The sequence below is a fragment of the Molossus molossus genome, unplaced genomic scaffold (genome assembly GCF_014108415.1).
Source record: "Molossus molossus isolate mMolMol1 unplaced genomic scaffold, mMolMol1.p scaffold_m16_p_13, whole genome shotgun sequence".
NCBI lineage: Eukaryota > Metazoa > Chordata > Mammalia > Chiroptera > Molossidae > Molossus > Molossus molossus.
Genome location: NW_023425348.1, coordinates 52,690,134 through 52,709,617, shown reverse-complemented (window position 1 = coordinate 52,709,617; position 19,484 = coordinate 52,690,134). Strand labels below are relative to the sequence as shown.

Sequence of the window (19,484 nt, the reverse complement as noted above, 5' to 3'; positions counted from 1 at the left end):
AGAACACTTGTGAACAGATGAGTGAGAATGGAAGATGAGGGAGAAGAAGAAGCAGAGGGGCTGGAAGAAGCCAAGTATGTGAGTGTGTATGTGTGTGTGTGAGAGAGAGAGCACAGTTGGTGTTAACTTCCTAGTTCTGTGAGGCCCAGTTATACTTCCTGTGTCCTGGTGTTTACTAGCACCCTGTTGGGCAATGCACAGAAAATAGAGTTCCACTGTTAGCTCATATTGCGATTTTGGGTGAACTAGAACAAGGTGCACCTTTCTTAAGATACTTTACTGCCATCTGTTGGAAAACTGTCATAATAACTATGTAAATTAGTAACTACAATAAAGGATGTGTATTGGACAATGCTCAACCTGTATAAATGTGAGTAGCAACCCTGGCTGTTACTCTTAGGGTCTCCAGGGGTCAGAGGCACAAATGATAATTCACAACCTGAGTTTAGCAAAGTTAGTGGGCAGCAGAGCAGAGCTGAGATGGCAGGCCAAGGGGCGACCCAGCCACACCTTTGAATCCCAGCCTCAGAGCCATTTAGTTGAGAATTAAAACCAGTACTTCCTCAATTTATGTTGTCTTGCCTCTGACAGCCCACGAAGATTATTGTGGTGGGGGCTTATAGTCAGTTCTAATATTTGACAAAGCCTAGTGGATGGGCCTGATATTTTTATTTAGGAGAGACTTTTACAGGTTAAAAAAATATATGTGTACTTTTTGCTTTTGGCTGGAGTTATATTAACTCTTTGCAGTCCACATATCTTGTGTGAATTAAAAGGTCTGAACATCAGATTAATTTATCTTTTATTAATAAAAATGGGAAAACTGGCCCTGAAAGAGTAGCTCAGTTGTTAGAGCATCCTCCTGATATGCCAAGGTTGCAGGTTTTATCTCCGGTCAGGGCACATACAAGAAGCAACCAATGAATGCACAAATAAGTGGAAAAACAAATCAAAGTGTCTCTCTCTCTCTCAAAAAAAAAAAAAAAGTGGGAAAACTGACTATAAATGCAGTTTGAATCAGAGGCTTCTTTCTAATTTTAGGGTCCCTGAGGATGGAAAACAATAAAATACCTCTCCAAGATGCCACTACAGGAAACCCTACGAGTGCCCAGGACCTTTTTCATAGACATGGGTAAGTCAAAGATGGGAAATTGAGGGGCCTGCCTAAGGTCACATCATCTTGAGTAAATTGCAGAGTTAGGATTCTAACTCAGGTTTCCTGGTTCCTAAGCCAGGCTTCTTTTCAACCCCATGAGTGGGCATCTGCTTCTTTATTCCTCCTCTTCCTCGTCTTCCTGGAATGTCATGAACCTTTATTCAGACTCAGAAAAAACCTAAACCATTTCATTAACATTTTCCAAAAGATGATTTGATATCGTGAATATATTGCATTTAATAACAATTTCTTTTTTTTGTCACAGAGTGCATTAAACTTGACTCATAAAAGCAGAGCATTTTCTTATGTATGAATAAAGACAAAGTGTTCCCCAAATACAATCTAGGACTTTAGAAATGCTCTGAACTTTAGGAATTCAGTTTATTTTTATTATAGTTCATTCTTAGTGTGTTAAAAATCTTGTTATGCTGCTTTAATTATTTCAAATTCATTATAAATTTAATTATTTCCATAATTAAATATTAATTTTTCCCTATGTAATAATTCTTGTATGTTTTTTCTGTCATACTAAAGGCAGATTGATATCACTTAGAAAATTGATAGTATGATTGTATATTTTTGCTTACAGTCTCCTCGAAAAGTATTAAAATATTCAATGATCGCCCTGGCTGGTTTGGCTCAGCAGTTAGAGCGTCGGCCTGTGGTCTGGAGAGACCCTGGTTCGGTTCCCGCTAAGGGCACGTACCTTGGTTGCAGTTTGTCCCCGGCCCTGGTTGGGTTGTGTGGGTGGCAACTACTCGATGTGTCCCTTTCACATCGATGTTTCTCTCTCTCTCTCCCCCTCCCACTCTATCTGAACAAAATATCAAAAAATGTCCTCGGGTGAGGATAAAAAAAGAAAAAATATTCAATGATTAATTATATATACTCCCCCCCTTTTCTTTTCTTTTTTTAAATTAAGGTACCATTTACATACAGTAAAATTCACTCTTCTTTAGTATACGATTCTGTGAATTTTAACAAGCATAAACAATTGTGTAGCCACCACCACCACCACCACAATCAAGATATATAACAATTTTATCATCCCCCACAAAAATCTTTGAGAGCTCAATCATAGTTAAATATATCTTCCTTTTGGGATCTGGTCCAAGGGCCTTTCACTCCCCCTTACTAGACCATCTGGCCTTTCCCAGGAAGTTCTTGGCCCTGAAGTTGATGGGAATAGTGAACCCACTGTGTTCACATTCTAAGGGAGAGGGCTGGATGCAGTACATATAAGGCCATCCACCCAGACTCTCCAAAGGCTTTCAGTGCGTGTGGGGGGAGGGGGGAGGGAAGAGGGGTAGAGGGAACAGAGAAGGACCACCAGTGAGTCCCTCACTAAGAGCCAAGGTACCCCTCTGCTTATTTTGTTTAGGCACCGTGCCCTTCTCAGTCTCCTCAAACACACACACACACACACACACACACACACACACACACCCCACATGCAATTATTTACACATGCAAATACACAAACATATATCTAATATATAAGGACATACATATACATGATCACCCTCAAACACAAATGCTTACTCACATATAAAGAAGCTTCAAAAGACAGGTACATAGATATCACACGCATATATTTATCTCATGAACTGTTTAGGGGGAAGTTGCAGCACTTGTGGACATTATCTGCAGTTTGTTCCTGCTGTTGCTCAACTTCGTACTTCCCCACGCCGCAGGACATCAGATGCTTCTTGATGCTGACACTTTATCGCTATGGGTAATAGTGGCTGAAGGGTGATATCTGATTTTTAACTGATTTAGGGAGCTTGTGTCATTGAAGAGACAGGAAGAGCCTGGTGCTGGTTATGAGCAAGGTGTCAGGGGCCAGTGAGACAATAGGACAAGGGAAAGCAGAGCATATGGGACTTCTTTTGTAGAGATGATTACAGTACAGAGAGAGCTGGCTGCCAGAAATGGCTGTGTGTGTCATTCTGTACCTAGCTTATTTGTGTTTCTAGTTTCAAGGAAACCTGTATTGTGAAGGTTATGATTTTCTGTATGATCAGTGGGGTTCATTTTAGTTTGCACATGGCAAATGCTTCATTGAGCATTGGAAAGGAAGGGTTTTGAGCACCTACGGGCTCATCAGCTGATCTTTCTTGAATGTTGTACTGTGAGCTGGGGAGTGGGCAGGTTCTGCCTGGGTGGAGTCAGGTTGATCCCAGTCTCTCTGGAGGAAGCCCTCAGCTAGTGTAAGTAGAGACCATCTCTGGAAGAATAAACAAGACATTGCTAATATGAATTATTTTGGGGGAAGGAAACTGGCCAATATGAAGGCCTTGTATGATGAGGTGGGGAAGGCTTAAGAATCTCCTGTGAAGGACCCTTAGAAGAGATAGGACATGATCTTGGCCTTGAGGGGGATCAACAGGTGAAGGAGGAAAATTAATCTGTATTAGCTTGGAATACAGCCCTGGCCCTATCTTCTATTCAGAGGCTCTACCTGGAGCCAAAGTGAGAATGCACAGGGGGAAGGTTGGGGAGTCTGTCCCATCCTCCTTGCCTACCTACATAGTACATGAGGGCAGGTGAGAATTCTCACATCTGCCTAACACTGTGTCCTACCACTGCTTTTTCCTTTGGGCCCAGGGCAGGCCTAGTTGGAAGGAGAAGATGGGGAAACTTTTGCTTCCTGAAATTTTTTAGTGGAGAAAGAATTGGCTCGGGGATTTGATTTTTTTTTTTTTTATCCTCACACGAGGACATTTTTCCATTTTTTTGTTCAGAGAGAGTGAGAAGGAGAGAGAGGAAGAGAGAGATAGAGAGAGAAACATCGATGTGAAAGGGACACATCGAGTGGCTGCCTCCCGCACGACCCAACCAGGGCCGGGGACACACTGCAACTGAGGTACGTACCCTTAGCAGGAACCGAACCTGGGTCTCTCTGGACCACAGGCTGACGCTCTAACTGCTGAGCCAAACTGGCCAGGGAGGCTCAGGGATTTTTGGATCCATATAGCTCTTCTTCTCGGAGATACAGGTCTAAGTTGGGGCAGCAGGACCCCAATCTAAGGCCTGAACTGCTAGGACTATTATCAGGCTTAGATATGGTTAGGAAGAATGTTTAGTATACGTTAGCTAACACAAATCAGAGAAAATGGGGTGGGAAGAGAGGTGCAGAGGAAGAGTCATAAATAAATGATTCATTTTGGGCTTTCCAAATTCCAAGGTGGGAATGGGTTATGGACATTTTGGTCCCAAGCAGGATGTCCCTTCAAACTGATATTTTAAAAATATTTGTTGACTATGTATTAAGCAAAGGGAAAGAAACTAATTCATTAATAAAATTATACTTTTTTCTTTATATTAAAATAAGGGATTGCCCTGGCTGGTTTGGCTCAGCAGTTAGAGCATTGGCCCACAGACCAAAGAGTCACAGGTTCAATTCCAGTTAAGGGCACACACCTAGGTTGCGGTTTGTCACTGGCCCTGGTCGAGGTAGAGAGGGAGACAACCAGTGGATGTTTACCTCTCACGTCAATGTTTCTCTCTCTCTCTCCCTAAAAAAATTAAAAAATAAATAAATAAATAAAATAAAATAAGGGATTTATTACATGCATTGTATATATTATTGCATTTTATACAAAATGAATTTATATTTATTTCTCAGTTTTTCGCTTATTCATATCATTATCCAGCAACACTCAATAAAAGTAGAGATAACTTTTTCTTTTCATCCTTTCCCAAGGACATGCTTAGAGGGAGGATGGGAGAGAAAGAGAGAGAAACATTGATGTGAGAGAAACATCAATTGGTTGCCCTCCATAAACACCCTGACTAGGGATCAAACCAGCAACCCAGGTATGGGCTCCACCTGGGAATTGAACCAGCAACTTTTGGTGTACAGGACAATGCCCAACCAACTGAGCCACTCTGGCTAGGAAAGGTAGAGATAATTTCTGAGATAAAAGTTATAAAGTATTTTTCAAAACACAATGAGTGATTTTCTGGATTTCATGTAACCAGAATATTTCATGCTTTCAGTAGCTTAGGTTTTATTGTTTAATTGTGGTTAAGGTGTGAGTTCGGGGTAAGAGAAAATGCATATATACATGGGCTTGTGAGATTTGAATCTCTTACTGTGGCCAACACAGAGAGGACCCAGGCTTTCTTTCTTTCTTTTTTTTTTATTGATTTCTTAAAGAGAAAGGAAGGGAGAGAGAGATAGAAACATCGATGTGAGGGAGAAACATTGATCGGCTGCCTTCTGCAAGTCCCCCATTGGGGATCAAGTCTAAAACCTGGGCATATGCCATGACTGGGAGTTGAACGGAGACCTCTCGGTCCATGGGACGACGCTCAGTCCACTGAGACACACTGGCTGGGCTCTTTCTCTCTTTCTTTCTTTCTTTCTTTCTTTCTTTCTTTCTTTCTTTCTTTCTTTCTTTCTTTCTTTCTTTCTTTCGTTCTTGTCTTTTTTTTTTTTATCCTCACACGAGGACATTTTTCTACTTTTTGTTCAGGTAGAGTGGGAGGAAGAGAGAGAGAGAGAGAGAGAGAGAGAGAGAGAGAGAGAGAAACATCGACATGAAAGGGACACATCGAGTGGCTGCCACCCGCACGACCAACCAGGGCCGGGGACAAACTGCAACATAGGTATGTGCCCTTAGCGGGAACCGAACCCGGGTCTCTCTGGACCTCAGGCTGACGCTCTAACCACTGCTCAGGGCTTGGTCACTGGCCAGGGCTTGGTCTTTCTTTTTATTGAGATACAAGTGGGCCCTGGCTGGTCAGCTCAGTTGGTTCAAGTGTTGTCCTGATACATCAAGGTTGCAAGCTCAATCTCATGTCAGAAACAACAAATCAATGTTTCTCTCTCTCTCTCTCCAAAAATCAATTAAAAAAAAAAAAAAAGGAAGAGAGATGTAATTGACATATTAGTTTCAGGTTTACAACATAATGATTTGATATTTGTATATAGTTCAAAATGATCACAATAAAGTCCAGTTAACATCTATTACTATACATATTTATAATTTTTTTCTTGTGATGAGTACTTTACTTTAAAATTTATTTCTATTAAAATATAGTTATTATACAGTATTATATAAGTTTCAGGTGTGTGACCTAGTTATTCATCATTTATATACCTAATGAAGTGACCATCCTGAGAGGTCTAGTAACCGGACTAGACTTTGTAACCAGTAATTTTGCAACCATTACAAAGTTATTATGATATTATTGACTGTATTCCCTAGGCTCCATCCCTATATTACATCCACCCTAGCTTTCTTATTGCTCCTTGAACACTCCAGACACATTTTCTTCCTCACACCCTTTCCTGGAATTATCTTCCCTCAGATGTCCACTTGTTCTCTCTCATGTCCTTCATGCTGAAATGGGCGCCCCAGGATCCCACTTAGTAAGGGTATATTATGTCCCAGATATTTAAAATTTCCTTTTAAATTAATTTATGAATATTAAAAGCAATCTCAAGAAAGGTAAAAATGATTATTATCATTCCAGAGAGGTTAACTCATGTGCCTCAGCTCACCCAGCTAGTAGGAGTGGGAGTGGGGATTTAAACACTAAATCTTAAGAGCATCCAGCTTTGTTTTTTGTTTCTTCCTGACTCTGGAAGAAGCAATCACTCTGCCTAACATATTTCCTACTGGGAAGGAGATCACTTTACAGTTGAGTATTCTGGACCTCTGAGTCATTATATTTTCCAAGGCAAATTAATAGTCAGACTTCTGTTTCTAATGTATGTTTTGTGAGTTGAACTGAGAGGTCTCCCAGCACCTGATCACCCTAGACACATTGGATAAAAAGTCTCTGGACTTTCAAACTGAGGACATTTAAGCCTTTCTAAGTCTCTTTTGAGATCATCTGAAGATGTGGGTCAGATTTTGTCAGTCCTCGGCTTAAATTCCTTTAATTTACCACTCTGACTTGCACACTTTACAGGACAAATTCTTTTTCTTTAATCCTCACCCATTTTTTGTTCAGATAGAGTGGGAGGGAGAGAGAAAGAGAAACATCGACATGAAAGGGACACATTGAGTGGTTGCCACCCGCACAACCCAACCTGGGCTGGGGACAAACTGCAACCGAAGTACATGACCTTAGCGGGAACCAAACCCAGGTCTCTCTGGACTGCAGGCTGACGCTCTAACCGCTAAGCCAAACCGGCCAGGGCAACAGGCCAAATTCTTTAGCTTGTCCTTTGAAGTCTTTCCTGCTCTGTCCCTCTCCTCTTCTCCGTTTTCATCCTCTTTTAGTTCTTCATCTCTCATCAAAATGAATTACTTCCTGTTGCCTGAATGTAATATATATATATATATATATATATATATATATATATATATCTTTACCCAAGGACATTTTTGCATTTATCTTCAGATAGAGCAGGAGGGAGAGAGAAGGGAAGAGAGAGAAACATCGATGTGAGAGAGACACATTGACTGGTTGCCACCCACACGACCCCAACCCCAGGGTGGGAACAAACTGCAACCAAGGTACATGCCCTTAGTGGGAACCGAACCCAGGACTCTCTGGTCCCCAAGCTGACGCTCTAACCGCTGGGCCAAACCACCAGGGCTTGAATGTAATATTTTAATCCATTACTTCCTGTTGTTGTACATGCTTACTGAAACATCTTCTTTTCCTTCCCTTTTTACCTGAGAAATTCCTTTTGATCCTTTGTAACTCAAGTCAGAGTTCCTCCTTCTGAAAGCCTTCCCTGACCATCTCCCAATCAGGTGAGATGCCCGTCTTTTGTGCTATGTAACTATTTAGCTCTCTAAGCCCCCTCTACTGTCTCAGTGTCCTCAGGATACAGGATAGGGTGGGGCATCACCCTATATGGGGGGTCTAGAGCAGGAGTAGAGTTGACTTTTTTTAAATCCTCACCTGACTATATTTTTCCATTGATTTTTCAGATAGAGTGGGAGGGAATGAGGGAGGAAGGGGGAGAGAGAGAAAGAGAGAGGGAGAGAAAGAAACATCGATGTGAGAGAGACATGTTGACTGGTTGCCTCCCACACGACCCTGACCAGGGCTGCGGATTGAATGCAACTGAGGTATGTGCCCTTGACCAGAATCGAACCCTAAACTCTTTGGGCTGAGGGATAACGCTCTAACCGCTGAGCAAAACCAACCAGGGCAGAGTTGACTTGTTTGGATACCTTTGGCAATCCAATATGGAGTCACTGTCAGCCATGACAGTTATGTCAAGTGCTATGTCAAGAAGTAATGGGTTGTAAGAGGAAGCCCTTAGGAGAGGCCCAGAACACCCAAAACCACAAGTTTGGACACTTGGATAAGGACTCCATCTGGTATAAATGGGACCTCTAACCCTGGTGGGCTTTAAGAACCGAGAGCTCTGCCCTGGCCTGTTTGGCTCAGCAGTTAGTGTGTCGGCCTGCGGTCCAGAGAGACCCGGGTTTGGTTCCCGCTAAGGTCACTTACCTTGGTTGCAGTTTGGCCCTAGCCCGGTTGGGTTATGTGGGTAGCAGTCACTCAAAGTGTCCCTTTCACTTCGATGTTTCTCTCTCTCTCTTTTCCTCTCTCTCCCTCCCACTCTATCTGAACAAAAATGTCCTCAGGTGAAGGGTAAAAAAAAAAGAACTCAGAGCTCTGATCACCACCTAACGCTTGAGCTTGGCTGTACCAGGAGTCATGCTCCGAGCCCTGCCAGACTTCTACTCTACTGGATTGCTGCTGCCAATAGCCACCTTTCCACCTGCAGAGGCCACCAGTGACTGGGACTTTGTATTGGACACTGGCTGTGCTCACTTATATCCCATAAGCTCCTTCCTCTGTGTATTACCTGCATGTGACTCTACTGACTTGTTGGGGAGGTCTGCCCTAATAAACCTGGCATTGTGGAAAGATAAAAAAAGGAGTGAGTGACTCCTTTTGGGGAGTGCTACCTTGCTCATGAAAATGGGCTTTGTGAAGCTATGCTCTCTTCCCCATTTTTCTTCCACAAGTTCAGGCAGGTTACAAACAGGGAGGGGCAGATGCTATGGTTCCAAGTGACCTCCAGGCCATCCTCCCTAAGGGAACCAATGCTTGAGATAAGTACCCAGGAGAGAGCACAGGGCCAGCCCTTGGGGAAGCTAGCTGCCTTCTAGGGCCCTTAGTAGCAGCCTGCCAGAGCAAATCTTGAGCATATCTCTTGCTGGAATAATAATAAGTTATAATACATCTGGAGTGTCTTCTGTGTTCCAGGAACTATTCTGACCACTTTACCTGTATGCACATTATCCTATGTAATGTTCACAAAAACTATGACTGCTGAGACTTAAGAGGTTGCCCAAGGTTAAACAGTAAATGACAAAGTCAAAATTCAAATCCGAGCTTTCTGTTTCTAGAGCCCACGCTAGTAACCTCTCTACTATATTACCTTCCTGGCTTCTAATGTCCAGTTTCCTGTCTACCTTCTATGGGAAACCAAATCAGAGGGTCCCAAGACAAGGACCAGGACTTCTCTCCTTATCCACCCCCACTCCCACTTCTCTCAAGAGGGTCAGGTCGGGGATGGTCTGAGAATTCACAGAAGCAGGAGGGGAGTGCCTAAGTGGCAGGGGCCTCTGGAGGCTCAAGGAGAGAAAAGGTGACAGCATGGTGCGTGGGAAAAGACCTTGAGAGGTCCCCATGGCCTCTACGCTCCCGTGGGCACGTCCAGTGTTATGAAAACACTGGGGTGAGGAAGCTGGAATCTGACCAGGAACCCAGGATTCTAGTCCAGGCTTTGTCTCTTAGATGCTAGATAACGTTGGACTAAATTCTTGCTTCTTTCTGGGCCTCAGTTTCCCGGTTTGTAAGACGGGCTGACCCACCTCTGCTAAAAGAGGGGTATCCTCCGCTGTACTGGGTTGGGCATGGATGCCAGGAAACGGGCGCAGGGAGAAGGCGCTATCTAGGGTCTGGGTCGTCGGCCTGGAGATGGGATGAGGTGGGCTTCCGAGCTCAGTGTGCTACCCTAACCCTGTGACAGGGCCGGGATAAAGCAGGTCTCCGAAATAGAGTAAGAGGCGGAGGTGGGAACGCAGCAGGGGCCTGGATTCCGGCTCTGCAGGATGCGCCTACTCATCCTGCACCTTTTCAACCCTCTTAAAGGAGTTACAGCCCCGAGGGGGTGCAGGTTGCGGGCGAAAGGTAGTGGCCCGCAGCGCTGCGGGACCGCGGTGGAAGCAGCGGCCTGCGGGGTCTGGAGAGCATCACGTCATCCTTTCGCCTGGCGCCCGCCCCCTCCCCGACAGCTCCTGCGCAGGCGCGGCGGGAGGGGTCCGCGGCGAGGGCTCTCAGAGCTCCCCGAGCTCTCCGCCTTCCCCAGGCTCGCTCGGGCCGCGGCGCTCTCGGTTGGCCGTAGCAGCGGAGGCTGGGAGGGGAAGGCATTCAGGATGCGGCGTGGGGCGGCCCGGTGCCCCCCTGCCCTGTCACGGCAGTCGCGGCGGCCGCGGGGACCGGGCCAGGGCCGGGGGCGGCGGCCCGAGCCACGGTAGCGGCGGCAGCGGCGGCGGCGGGAGGGGCGGCCTGAGGACGGGCGGGCGCTTGGGTGCGGGGGCTCCGCGCTCCGCACGCCCGACCCGGCTCGGCCCCAGCGCCATGAGTGGCGGCGGCGGTGGTGGAGGGGGCTCGGCGCCCAGTCGCTTCGCCGACTACTTTGTCATCTGCGGGCTGGACACCGAGACCGGGCTGGAGCCGGACGAGCTGTCGGGTGAGTGAGCCGCGCCTGCCGAGCCCAGGGCCGCCTCCCGGTGCCCGCTACCGCCCGGGACACTCTCCCCCGTCCCCGAGGAAACCTCCCCTCACCCCTGCTTTGTCCCAGGAGCCAGGCAAGGATCGGCTGGAAGGACCCGGGGCAGGCGCCCGGGACGGGAGAGTCGGGCTGGAGGAGGGGAAAGGGGAAGAGGGGCTCAGAACCTTGAGAGGTCCCCACGGCCTCTACGCTCCTGTGGGCACGTAGTTCCGACCAGGAAGAAGGTGTGTGTTCTCAGTCTGGTGAAGGTTGTGTGACTTACTGTAAAATAAATGGAAGCCCGAACACCGGTTAGGGAGGGAAGGCATCCCACGTCCCAGTGAGAAAGTAAGTTCCACCCAGACATAAAAAAAAAAAAAAAAAAAAGGCAAAACAAAAACTTGTTGAGTTTATCTGGCCTCTTCCCAAGAAGCCTGTGATAACAGTTCCGCAAAACTTCTAACCCAGCCTTGGGCTGGGTCCCCTGGGTTGATAGGATGCGATACAGTATACTTGGGCCACACTAAGAAGACTGAGAACTCCTTTCATTCTGGAAAGGGCTTGTACCCCGGGACCATGCCTTTTTCATGAAAAGTAATTTATGTCCTTTATGGGATCAGCGTCATTTGTGAATAAAAGGGCAGCAACTTAGTTGGAGAGCCTTGGTTGCACAGTGATGCTTCTGAAGTTACTTTTCAAAGGGGAAGTGGTACGGAAGTGAAGATGGGGCCCGAATCAGGTTTGGCATTAATTGCAGGAGGGTGTCAGGATTGTAAAATCCCCATGAATTCCGCTGCACCCATCATTAGAACCTTTGAATCACAACCGTTTTGAAAAAGTTTTTGTCTGGAGTGTCCAGTTTGCAGATTTCATGTGGGTGGCAATTTGATGTGCCACCCTGATTTGATGAGGGATACTCTTTCTAGTCTTCTGTCATGATGTAGTCACTGTAAAGTTTCTCTCCTGAAAGTAATTATCTTGTTGATGAATTTTACTTTGCCCCAGAGAAGATACATAGATCTGTCTGTTTTTGTCAACAGAAAAATTTCAGTGTTATGAAAAAAATTAGGGGCATACTTCAAATGACAAAAATGGACTGTCTATTTATTTATTTATTATTATTAAATTGTTTTATTGATATCTTAGAGAAGAAAGGAGAGGGAGAGAGAGAGAAACATTGATGAGAGAGATGCATCAACATTAATCTGCCACCTCCTGCATGCCCCCTACTGGGGACTGAGTTTACAACCTGGGCATGTGCCTTGACCAGGAATCAACCAGCAACTCCTTGGTGCATAGGTGGACACTCAACACTGAGCCACACTGATTGGGCTGGATTGTCTTTTTTTAAATGTGCGAAATTGATAACCTTTAAAAGGTCAGAACAAATATACTGTTTTCTGAAATTAATTAGTAGGTGGAGAAAAAGATCATGAAGCAGTAATACAGTTAATACTAGGCCATTTGTTGGGGTAGCTTTATAATTTCAAGTTCACTTTTTTTTGTCTTTGAAATCAATACAGATGTTAATTTTCATCTGTTGTGTATTTATTAGATTTGTGACTGTGATGCAGTTGTTGAAATTCGGTTCATGTTATTGGAGCTGGAAGGGACCTCCAAGAGGAAAATGAAGCTTAGGAAGGACAGTAGGGCCAATGTCCTGTTAGTTAATTGCCTGACTTTTGGTCCAGTGCTCCTCTCATGACACTAAATTGCATCTGATTGCCTGGCTGGGTCTTTAGAAAACACTAACATGTTGAGCAAGACTAAAAATAACAGTTTTCCCCAGTAAAAGAAACTTTAAGGTGGTGGAATAAACCGGTGTTATTTTTATGGTGTGCTTTTGAGTGTCCATTAAGTTATACAGACATTTGAAAAAAAAGAATAAATAATGTAGACATTTGATTTTAGAAAATGAAGAGAATGGTTTGCAAACAGTAAAGCTTGGGAATGAAGCTGGGATGTGATTTGTTAATGAAAGCACGGGTTTTAGGGTTAAACATTCCCCCTTTGCTATTGACTATCTCTGTAACTGGGGGCAAGTTAGATAATTCATTAATCAAAAAGAATGTAAATAAAAAGTATCTTAGGAAGTACATCCTCAAAAATGTTAATTCTCTTTAAGTAAATATCTGTTAATTATCTGGCTTTTTAGTGGGCTATAATGATATTTCTGTGAAAGCTTATTGGGAAGATAAAGAAAAGGAGGATAAGCTGTATAAAATGTGTAAAGAAGGGTATTTTTTCTGTCTTTTAAAATGTGGTTGCAGTAGTGGAATGCCAAGACCATTTTATTCAATAGGTGGCCTTTGTTAGAATAGGCATTGATTGAAGGATTTCTTCATTTTATTTTGGTGGGTTGGTGAGGGAATCTGGACTACCCATAGGGAATCTTTTAATAAAACAAAACAGAATACAAATAGCTCTATGCAGGTCAGTCTTGAGACCTACAGGGTGCATTGTCTCTCTGCTCAGCCTGCCTTATAGCTCCCAAATCGGTGATGTCATAGTACAAGAAATGACAGGAAATTGTAAATTGCACCCAGGTGCTCTAAGGAGGTACTGAGGAGTAAGTCTGTATTCTCTGCAAGCAAATTAAGTTATATGTATCAGGTAGCCACTATATTCTTAAAAAGTGAATCCAGAAAAAGCAAATCAAAGATGCTCAGTGTTCCTTCTGGTTTTGTGGAGGATTAAGATTCATTGTCTGGTTGCAAGCATACAGTTTGCTGTGTTGAATATTAGACCCAGATCACTGGCTTTTATAGAAGTCTCTCTCTGTTACCTCTTCCCTTGTCTTGCAGACTTAAGCATTTAGGCTAGCTATGTAGGTTATTTGTTGCACAAAGAACTGAGGAAGGTGCGAAAATTATTTTGTTTTCTGTTTAGTTGAAGAAGTGTTTTTGGGTTGGAAGGATAGGAAGGTAATCTATGAGTAAAGCACAAGTCTAGTCAACTTTAGGAAATTGTATATGTGTGTTAGCTTTTTGACCTTGTCAAGTAGATAAGCAAATCTGGAAGAATTGCTTTTGATTTATGTTTTTCATTATTGTTGGCCCATCCTAAGTGGGGAGGCAGATGGTAGTAGATTCCAGTCCCTTTTTCTACCCCTTTGATGGGTGAGTTTCCTGGACATCTGTATTTTCCTGTTTTTCTTCTTATGGTCACCACCAGGTAACTATAGGAGAAGGCTTACCATGAGGTAAGGTTCAAGGTTCTGTCTCTGCCTGAACCTTGAAATTCCAGAATGCTTGTGACCTCTTTTTTATCTTGGAATCTTTAAATTCCTCTGAACTGACCTGCACCCAGCATTGAGATGTATCTTAGGTTCACATGTCCACTACTCCAGTTTTCCCAGGCTCTGAGTACAGAGCCTTGCCAAGAATTAAAGAGAAGGGATTGGGATTGGAGACATAGACAAATGGGAGACTAGCCAGTGCTCTATATGAGTCTACTTAGAACACTGAGAATACACTGAAGTAATCTCTTTTTTTTTTTATCCTCACCCGAGGACATTTTTCCAGAGTGGGAGGGAAAGAGAGGAAGAGAGAGAGAAACATCGATGTGAAAGAGACACATCGAGTGGCTGCCATCTGCACGACCTAACCAGGGCCGGGGACAAACTGCAAACCGAGGTACATGCCGTTAGCAGGAACCAAACCCGGGTCTCTCGGGACCGCAGGTTGACACTCTAACCGCTGAGCCAAACCAGCCAAGGCTGAAGTAATCTCTTAATGTGACCTATAGAAGAGAAAAAATGCTCCCTGTCCAGAAAAGCCAGAGGACCGGTCAGATCATACTCCTCCTTAACCATATTGCTCAGTGAAGTTAGAATGTCAAAATTGTGGAATGTCAAATGTTAAACACCCTTAGAAATTTTATATAGCCTTCTGATTTTGCAGATTAGGAAACTGAGGCCCTGAAAAACTTAACAAATATTTCTTTCCCTTACCATTCTTACTTTCTGCTACTTGAGTGATACTTTGTTTGCATGTTTTGCAGTAATCTGAAGAGTAGGGGAGACAGTAAAATATTTGTCTGGCAGGGGCAGGAGCAGATATTATGGCAGTTTCTGTTTCATGTTAAAGAATACTGTGTGTGATTATCACGAGGTATATATTTTTGTTTTTTTTTCATGAAGTATATCTTTTATTTTAGTTTTTCCTAATGTAATTTCACACCAAACATTGATGTGAATAGTACAAAGAACTTCAGTATATACTTTTTCCAGATTCACTGTTATACATTTTGCTCCATTTGCTTGATCATGTGTGTGTTCTTTCTCTCTAATACATACAAACAACTTTATTGAGATATAATTCACATACCATATAATTCACTTAAAGTGTACAGTTCAGTGGTTTTAGTATATTCACAGAGTTGTGCAGTCATCACTACAATTAATTTTATAATATATTCATTACTCTGTCCCAAACCCATACCCATTAGCAGCGACTACCCATTTCTTCCAATTCCCTAATCTCCAGCACTAGGTAATCTCTAATCTTCTTTTGATCGTTATAGATTTGCCTGTTCTGGATATTTCATATAAATGTGTAATAATACATGTTTTTTTTTTGCCCTGGCCAGTTTGGCTTCTTTGCCCTGGCCAGTTTGGCTCAGCGGTTAGAGTATCAGCCCACGGTCAAGAGAGATCTGGGTTCAGTTCCCGCTAAGGGCATGTACCTTGGTTGCAGTTTGTCCCCGGCCCTGGTTGGGTTGTGCGGGTGGCAGCCACTCGATGTGCCCCTTTCACATTGATGTTTGTCTCTCTCTCTCTCTCTCTCTCTCTTGCTTCCTCCCACTCTATCTGAACAAAAAATGGAAAATTGTCCTCAGGTGAGGATAAAAAATAAATAAATAAATAAATATAATTAGCTTCTTTTATTTAGCATGTTTTCAAGGTTCATCCATGTTGAAGTATTTATCAGTATGTCATTTCTTTCTTTTTTTTTTTTTGTTAATCCTCACCCAAGGATATTTTTCCATTGATTTAAAAAATATATATTTTTTCTTTTTAAATCCTCACCCGAGAATATCCTTACATTTATCTTCAGACAGAGTGGGAGGGAAGGAGGTGGAGAGAGAGTGGGAGGGAAGGAGGGGGAGAGAGAGAGAGAAACATCAATGTGAGAGAGACACATCGATTGGCTGCCACCCTCACGACCCCAATAGGGGCCAGGGATGAACCACTACCGAGGTATTGCCCTTGGCCGGAATTGAACCTGGGACTCTTTGGTCCACAGGCTGATGCTCTAACTGCTGAGCCAAACTGGACAGAGCAAAACTTTTTTTTCATTATTGATGTTAGAGAGAGAGAGAGGAAGGGAGCGGGAGAGATAGAAACATCAATGAGAGAGAACATCGATTGGCTGCCTCCTGCATGTTCCCCACTGGGGATTGGGCCCACAACCTGGGTGTGTGCCCTGACTGGGAATTGAACCGACGACCTCTCAATGCATGGGTTGACACTCAACCACTGAGCCACAGTGGCTGGGATCCATTGATTTTTAGAGAGAGTGAAAGGGAGGGAAGGAAAGAGAGAGAGAAACATCGATGTGAGAGAGACACATGGATTGGTTGCCTCCTCCCACAGGGCCTCAACTGGGGCTGGGTATTGAACCTGCAACCCAGGTACGTGCCCTTGACTGGGAATCAAACCTGTGACCCTTCGGTCCATTGGCTGTTGTTCTGACTGCTGAGCCAAACCAGCCAGGGCTATTATTTCTTTTTGTGGCTGAATAATATTTCACTGTGTGAATATGCCACATTTTATTTATTCATCAGTTGATGGACATTTGGGCTGTTTATACTTTTTTATTATAATGAATAATGCTGCTGTGAATGTGTGTGTGTGTGTGTTTTAATCCTCACCCAAGGACATTTTTACATTTATCTTCAGACAGAGTGGGAGGGAGAGAGGAGGGGAAAGAGAGAGAGAGAAAAACATCGATGTGAGAGAGACACATCAAGTGGCTGCCACCCACACGACCCCAACCAGGGCCAGGGATAAACTACAACCGAGGTACGTGCCCTTAGCGGGAACTGAACCTGGGACTCTCCAGTCTGCAGGCCGACGCTCTAACCACTGAGCAAAACTGGCCAAGGCTGTGTACGTGTTTTTATGTGGACATATGTTTTCATTTCTCTTAGAGTAGAATTGCTGAGTCATATGGCAACTTTATGCTTAACCTTTTGAGAAATTATCAGACTGTTTTCCAAAACAGCTGCATCAGTTTATACATTCCTACTAACATCATGTGAAGGTTCCACTTTGTCCACACATCCTCACCAACATTTTTGAATATAGGCATCCTCCTGGGTATGAAGTGGTGTCTCATTATTGTTGTTTTTTATTTTTAAAATCAGAAGAGAAAATTTATTTAGAAAGTTACAGAGGTAGTAGAAGTGAACCAGCTGGGCTGCGCTGCATAGGCTCAGGAAACAAGTTACTTAGGCAGAAGGGCCCTTGGAATTTAGGAGAGAGAAAGGCAAAGGTAATGTGCCTAGGGGAAGGGAAAGGCTCTGGCTACTCCTTAGAGTGAGAGCTCCTTACTGTGGTTTTGATTTGCATACCTTGTTGGGTAAGGAAAACCTATTAGAAAAAAAGTCTGTTTCTTTATAGAAATGAGTGACTATAAAAAGTTTGATGAAAAAAGAAAAAAAAAGTTTGATGAGCCTGGCCTCTGTTGCCCAGTGGATTGAGCATCATCCCTTGGACTGAGAGAGAGGTCTTGGTTCCATTCTTGGTCAGGCACATGCCCAGGTTGCGGCTACATCCCCAGTAGGGGGCGTGCGGGAGGCAGCTGATCAATGTTTTTCTGATGAGCCCTGGTTGATTTGGCTCAGTGGTGAGAACATTTGATTCCTAGTCAAGGGCATGTACCTGGGTTGCAGGTTCCATCCCTGGCCCAGGTCAGGGTCTTGCCGGAGGCAACCAATTGATGTTTCTTTCTAACGTCGATGTTTCTCTCTTTCTCTCTCTCCTCCCTCCTTTCCACTCTATCTAGAAAATATCAATGGAAAAATATCCTCCAGTGAGGATAAACAAAACAAAACAAAAAGTTTGATGAGCCAGTTTCAAACAGGGAATCAATATGAGCTAAATTTAATTTTTTATTTTCCTCTACCAGTCTGGTCAGTTTTGTGCAAATTCTTTCATGGTTGCATCTCTGCTCTGATGCCAGATTTTTTCCTAGGTGAAGTAAAACTCAAATCCTGGCCCTGGCGGGTTTGGCTCAGCGGTTGGAGTGTCCACCTGTGGTCCGGAGAGACCCGGGTTCGGTTCCCGCTAAGGGCATGTACCTTGGTTGCAATTTGTCCCCAGCCCTGGTTGGTCGTGCGGGTGGCAGCCACTCGATGTGTCCCTTTCACGTCGATGTTTCCCTCTCTCTCTCTCTTCCTATCTTTCCCTCCCACTCTATCTGTACAAAAAATGGAAAAACGTCCTCGAGTGAGGATAAAAAAACAAAAAACAAAAAACAAACTCAAATCCTGATAGCTTACCTTAGGCATATGTGATACTTTCAGAGGTGAATGGTACCAGTGGGGGAAGAATTCCTGTTAGGTAGTATGTTTCCTTTTGTAAAGTAGAGCAAGTAAGAAGTTAAGAGAAGAAACCAACATACAGAAACAATTGCAGAGCAGCCCAAGGCAGTTTAAAATTACATGCTAAATTTAGTTGGAGAGACTATATATTCTTAAACATAAGAGAACCCCACTTCACACTCCCTCAGGTAGGTAGGATCACATTGAAGGATCATATTTTACTTTAATGACGCTGGGGCCCTGCTCCTTTCTTCTTAGGAGGAAATCCTGAGTCAGTGTTTGATGGTTAAACCAAATTCTTTTAGACTCTGCTCAGCCTTTCCTTCCTTCCTAGATTAAAAATAAAGTTTTCTTTGCCCAAGGGCTCCTTTGACAACACCCATTTCCAGTGCTATATCCTTTTATAAGCTTGTTTTTTGGCTAACTTTGGTGGAAGGTGTACTTGGACTTGGCTCAGCTCCTCAATTCCTGTTGCTATGCCTGGGTTTGAATTACTATCAGGTGGTTTAGAGGTCTCTCAGGAACCTAGTTACACATGAGGGTACATACCTATACTTGATCTGTTTTAGGTTCCTATTGGATAAAGCATAGGATCCAATGAAAGAGAAAGCCTTGTCTTTTAGAAGCTGATCACTTCTGTTTCTTTCTTTCTTTCTTTTTATGGGATGAGCTAAAGCAATGGCTAGTCTTTATCAGAAACAAGAAACTTTACAGCACTTTTTTTTTTTTTAATATTCACCTGAGGATATTTTTCCATTTTATTTTCAGATAGAGTGGGAGGGAGGGAGGGAGAGAGAGAAATATCAATGTGAGAGGGACACATTGACTGGTTGCCTCTCGCTTGACTCCACCAGAGCTGGGGACTGAACTGCAACCAAGGTACGTGCCTTTGGCCATAATCGAACCTGCAACTCTTTGGTCCATAGGCCAGCGCTGTAACCACTGAGCAAAACCGGCCAGAGCTACAGCACATTTTGAGTGAGGGAGTGCTGGGGCTCAGTGGGCCAACTGGTGGGACATCAGTTTATAATTGGTTCCACAGTTAGGGCATTGCTGGTCTCGCCTTTGTTCAGC

At 43.8% G+C, this 19,484-nt stretch overlaps 1 protein-coding gene across 3 annotated transcripts in view; it reads left to right on the top strand.

The window, feature by feature from the left end:
* Nucleotides 1–1,041: 1,041 nt before the first annotated feature.
* The window catches only part of DENND5A (DENN domain containing 5A), a 111,250-nt gene continuing 92,807 nt past the window's right edge, over nt 1,042–19,484 (top strand). For 2 of the 3 annotated variants that reach the window (XM_036258061.1, XM_036258063.1), the window contains exon 1: nt 10,455–10,841. In XM_036258061.1, coding sequence (XP_036113954.1) covers nt 10,730–10,841 — 112 coding nt within the window. In that variant the 5' untranslated portion in view covers nt 10,455–10,729. Of the gene's footprint in view, nt 1,133–10,454; nt 10,842–19,484 lie in introns of those variants that run through there. The other variant, XM_036258062.1, reaches the window with a different exon arrangement.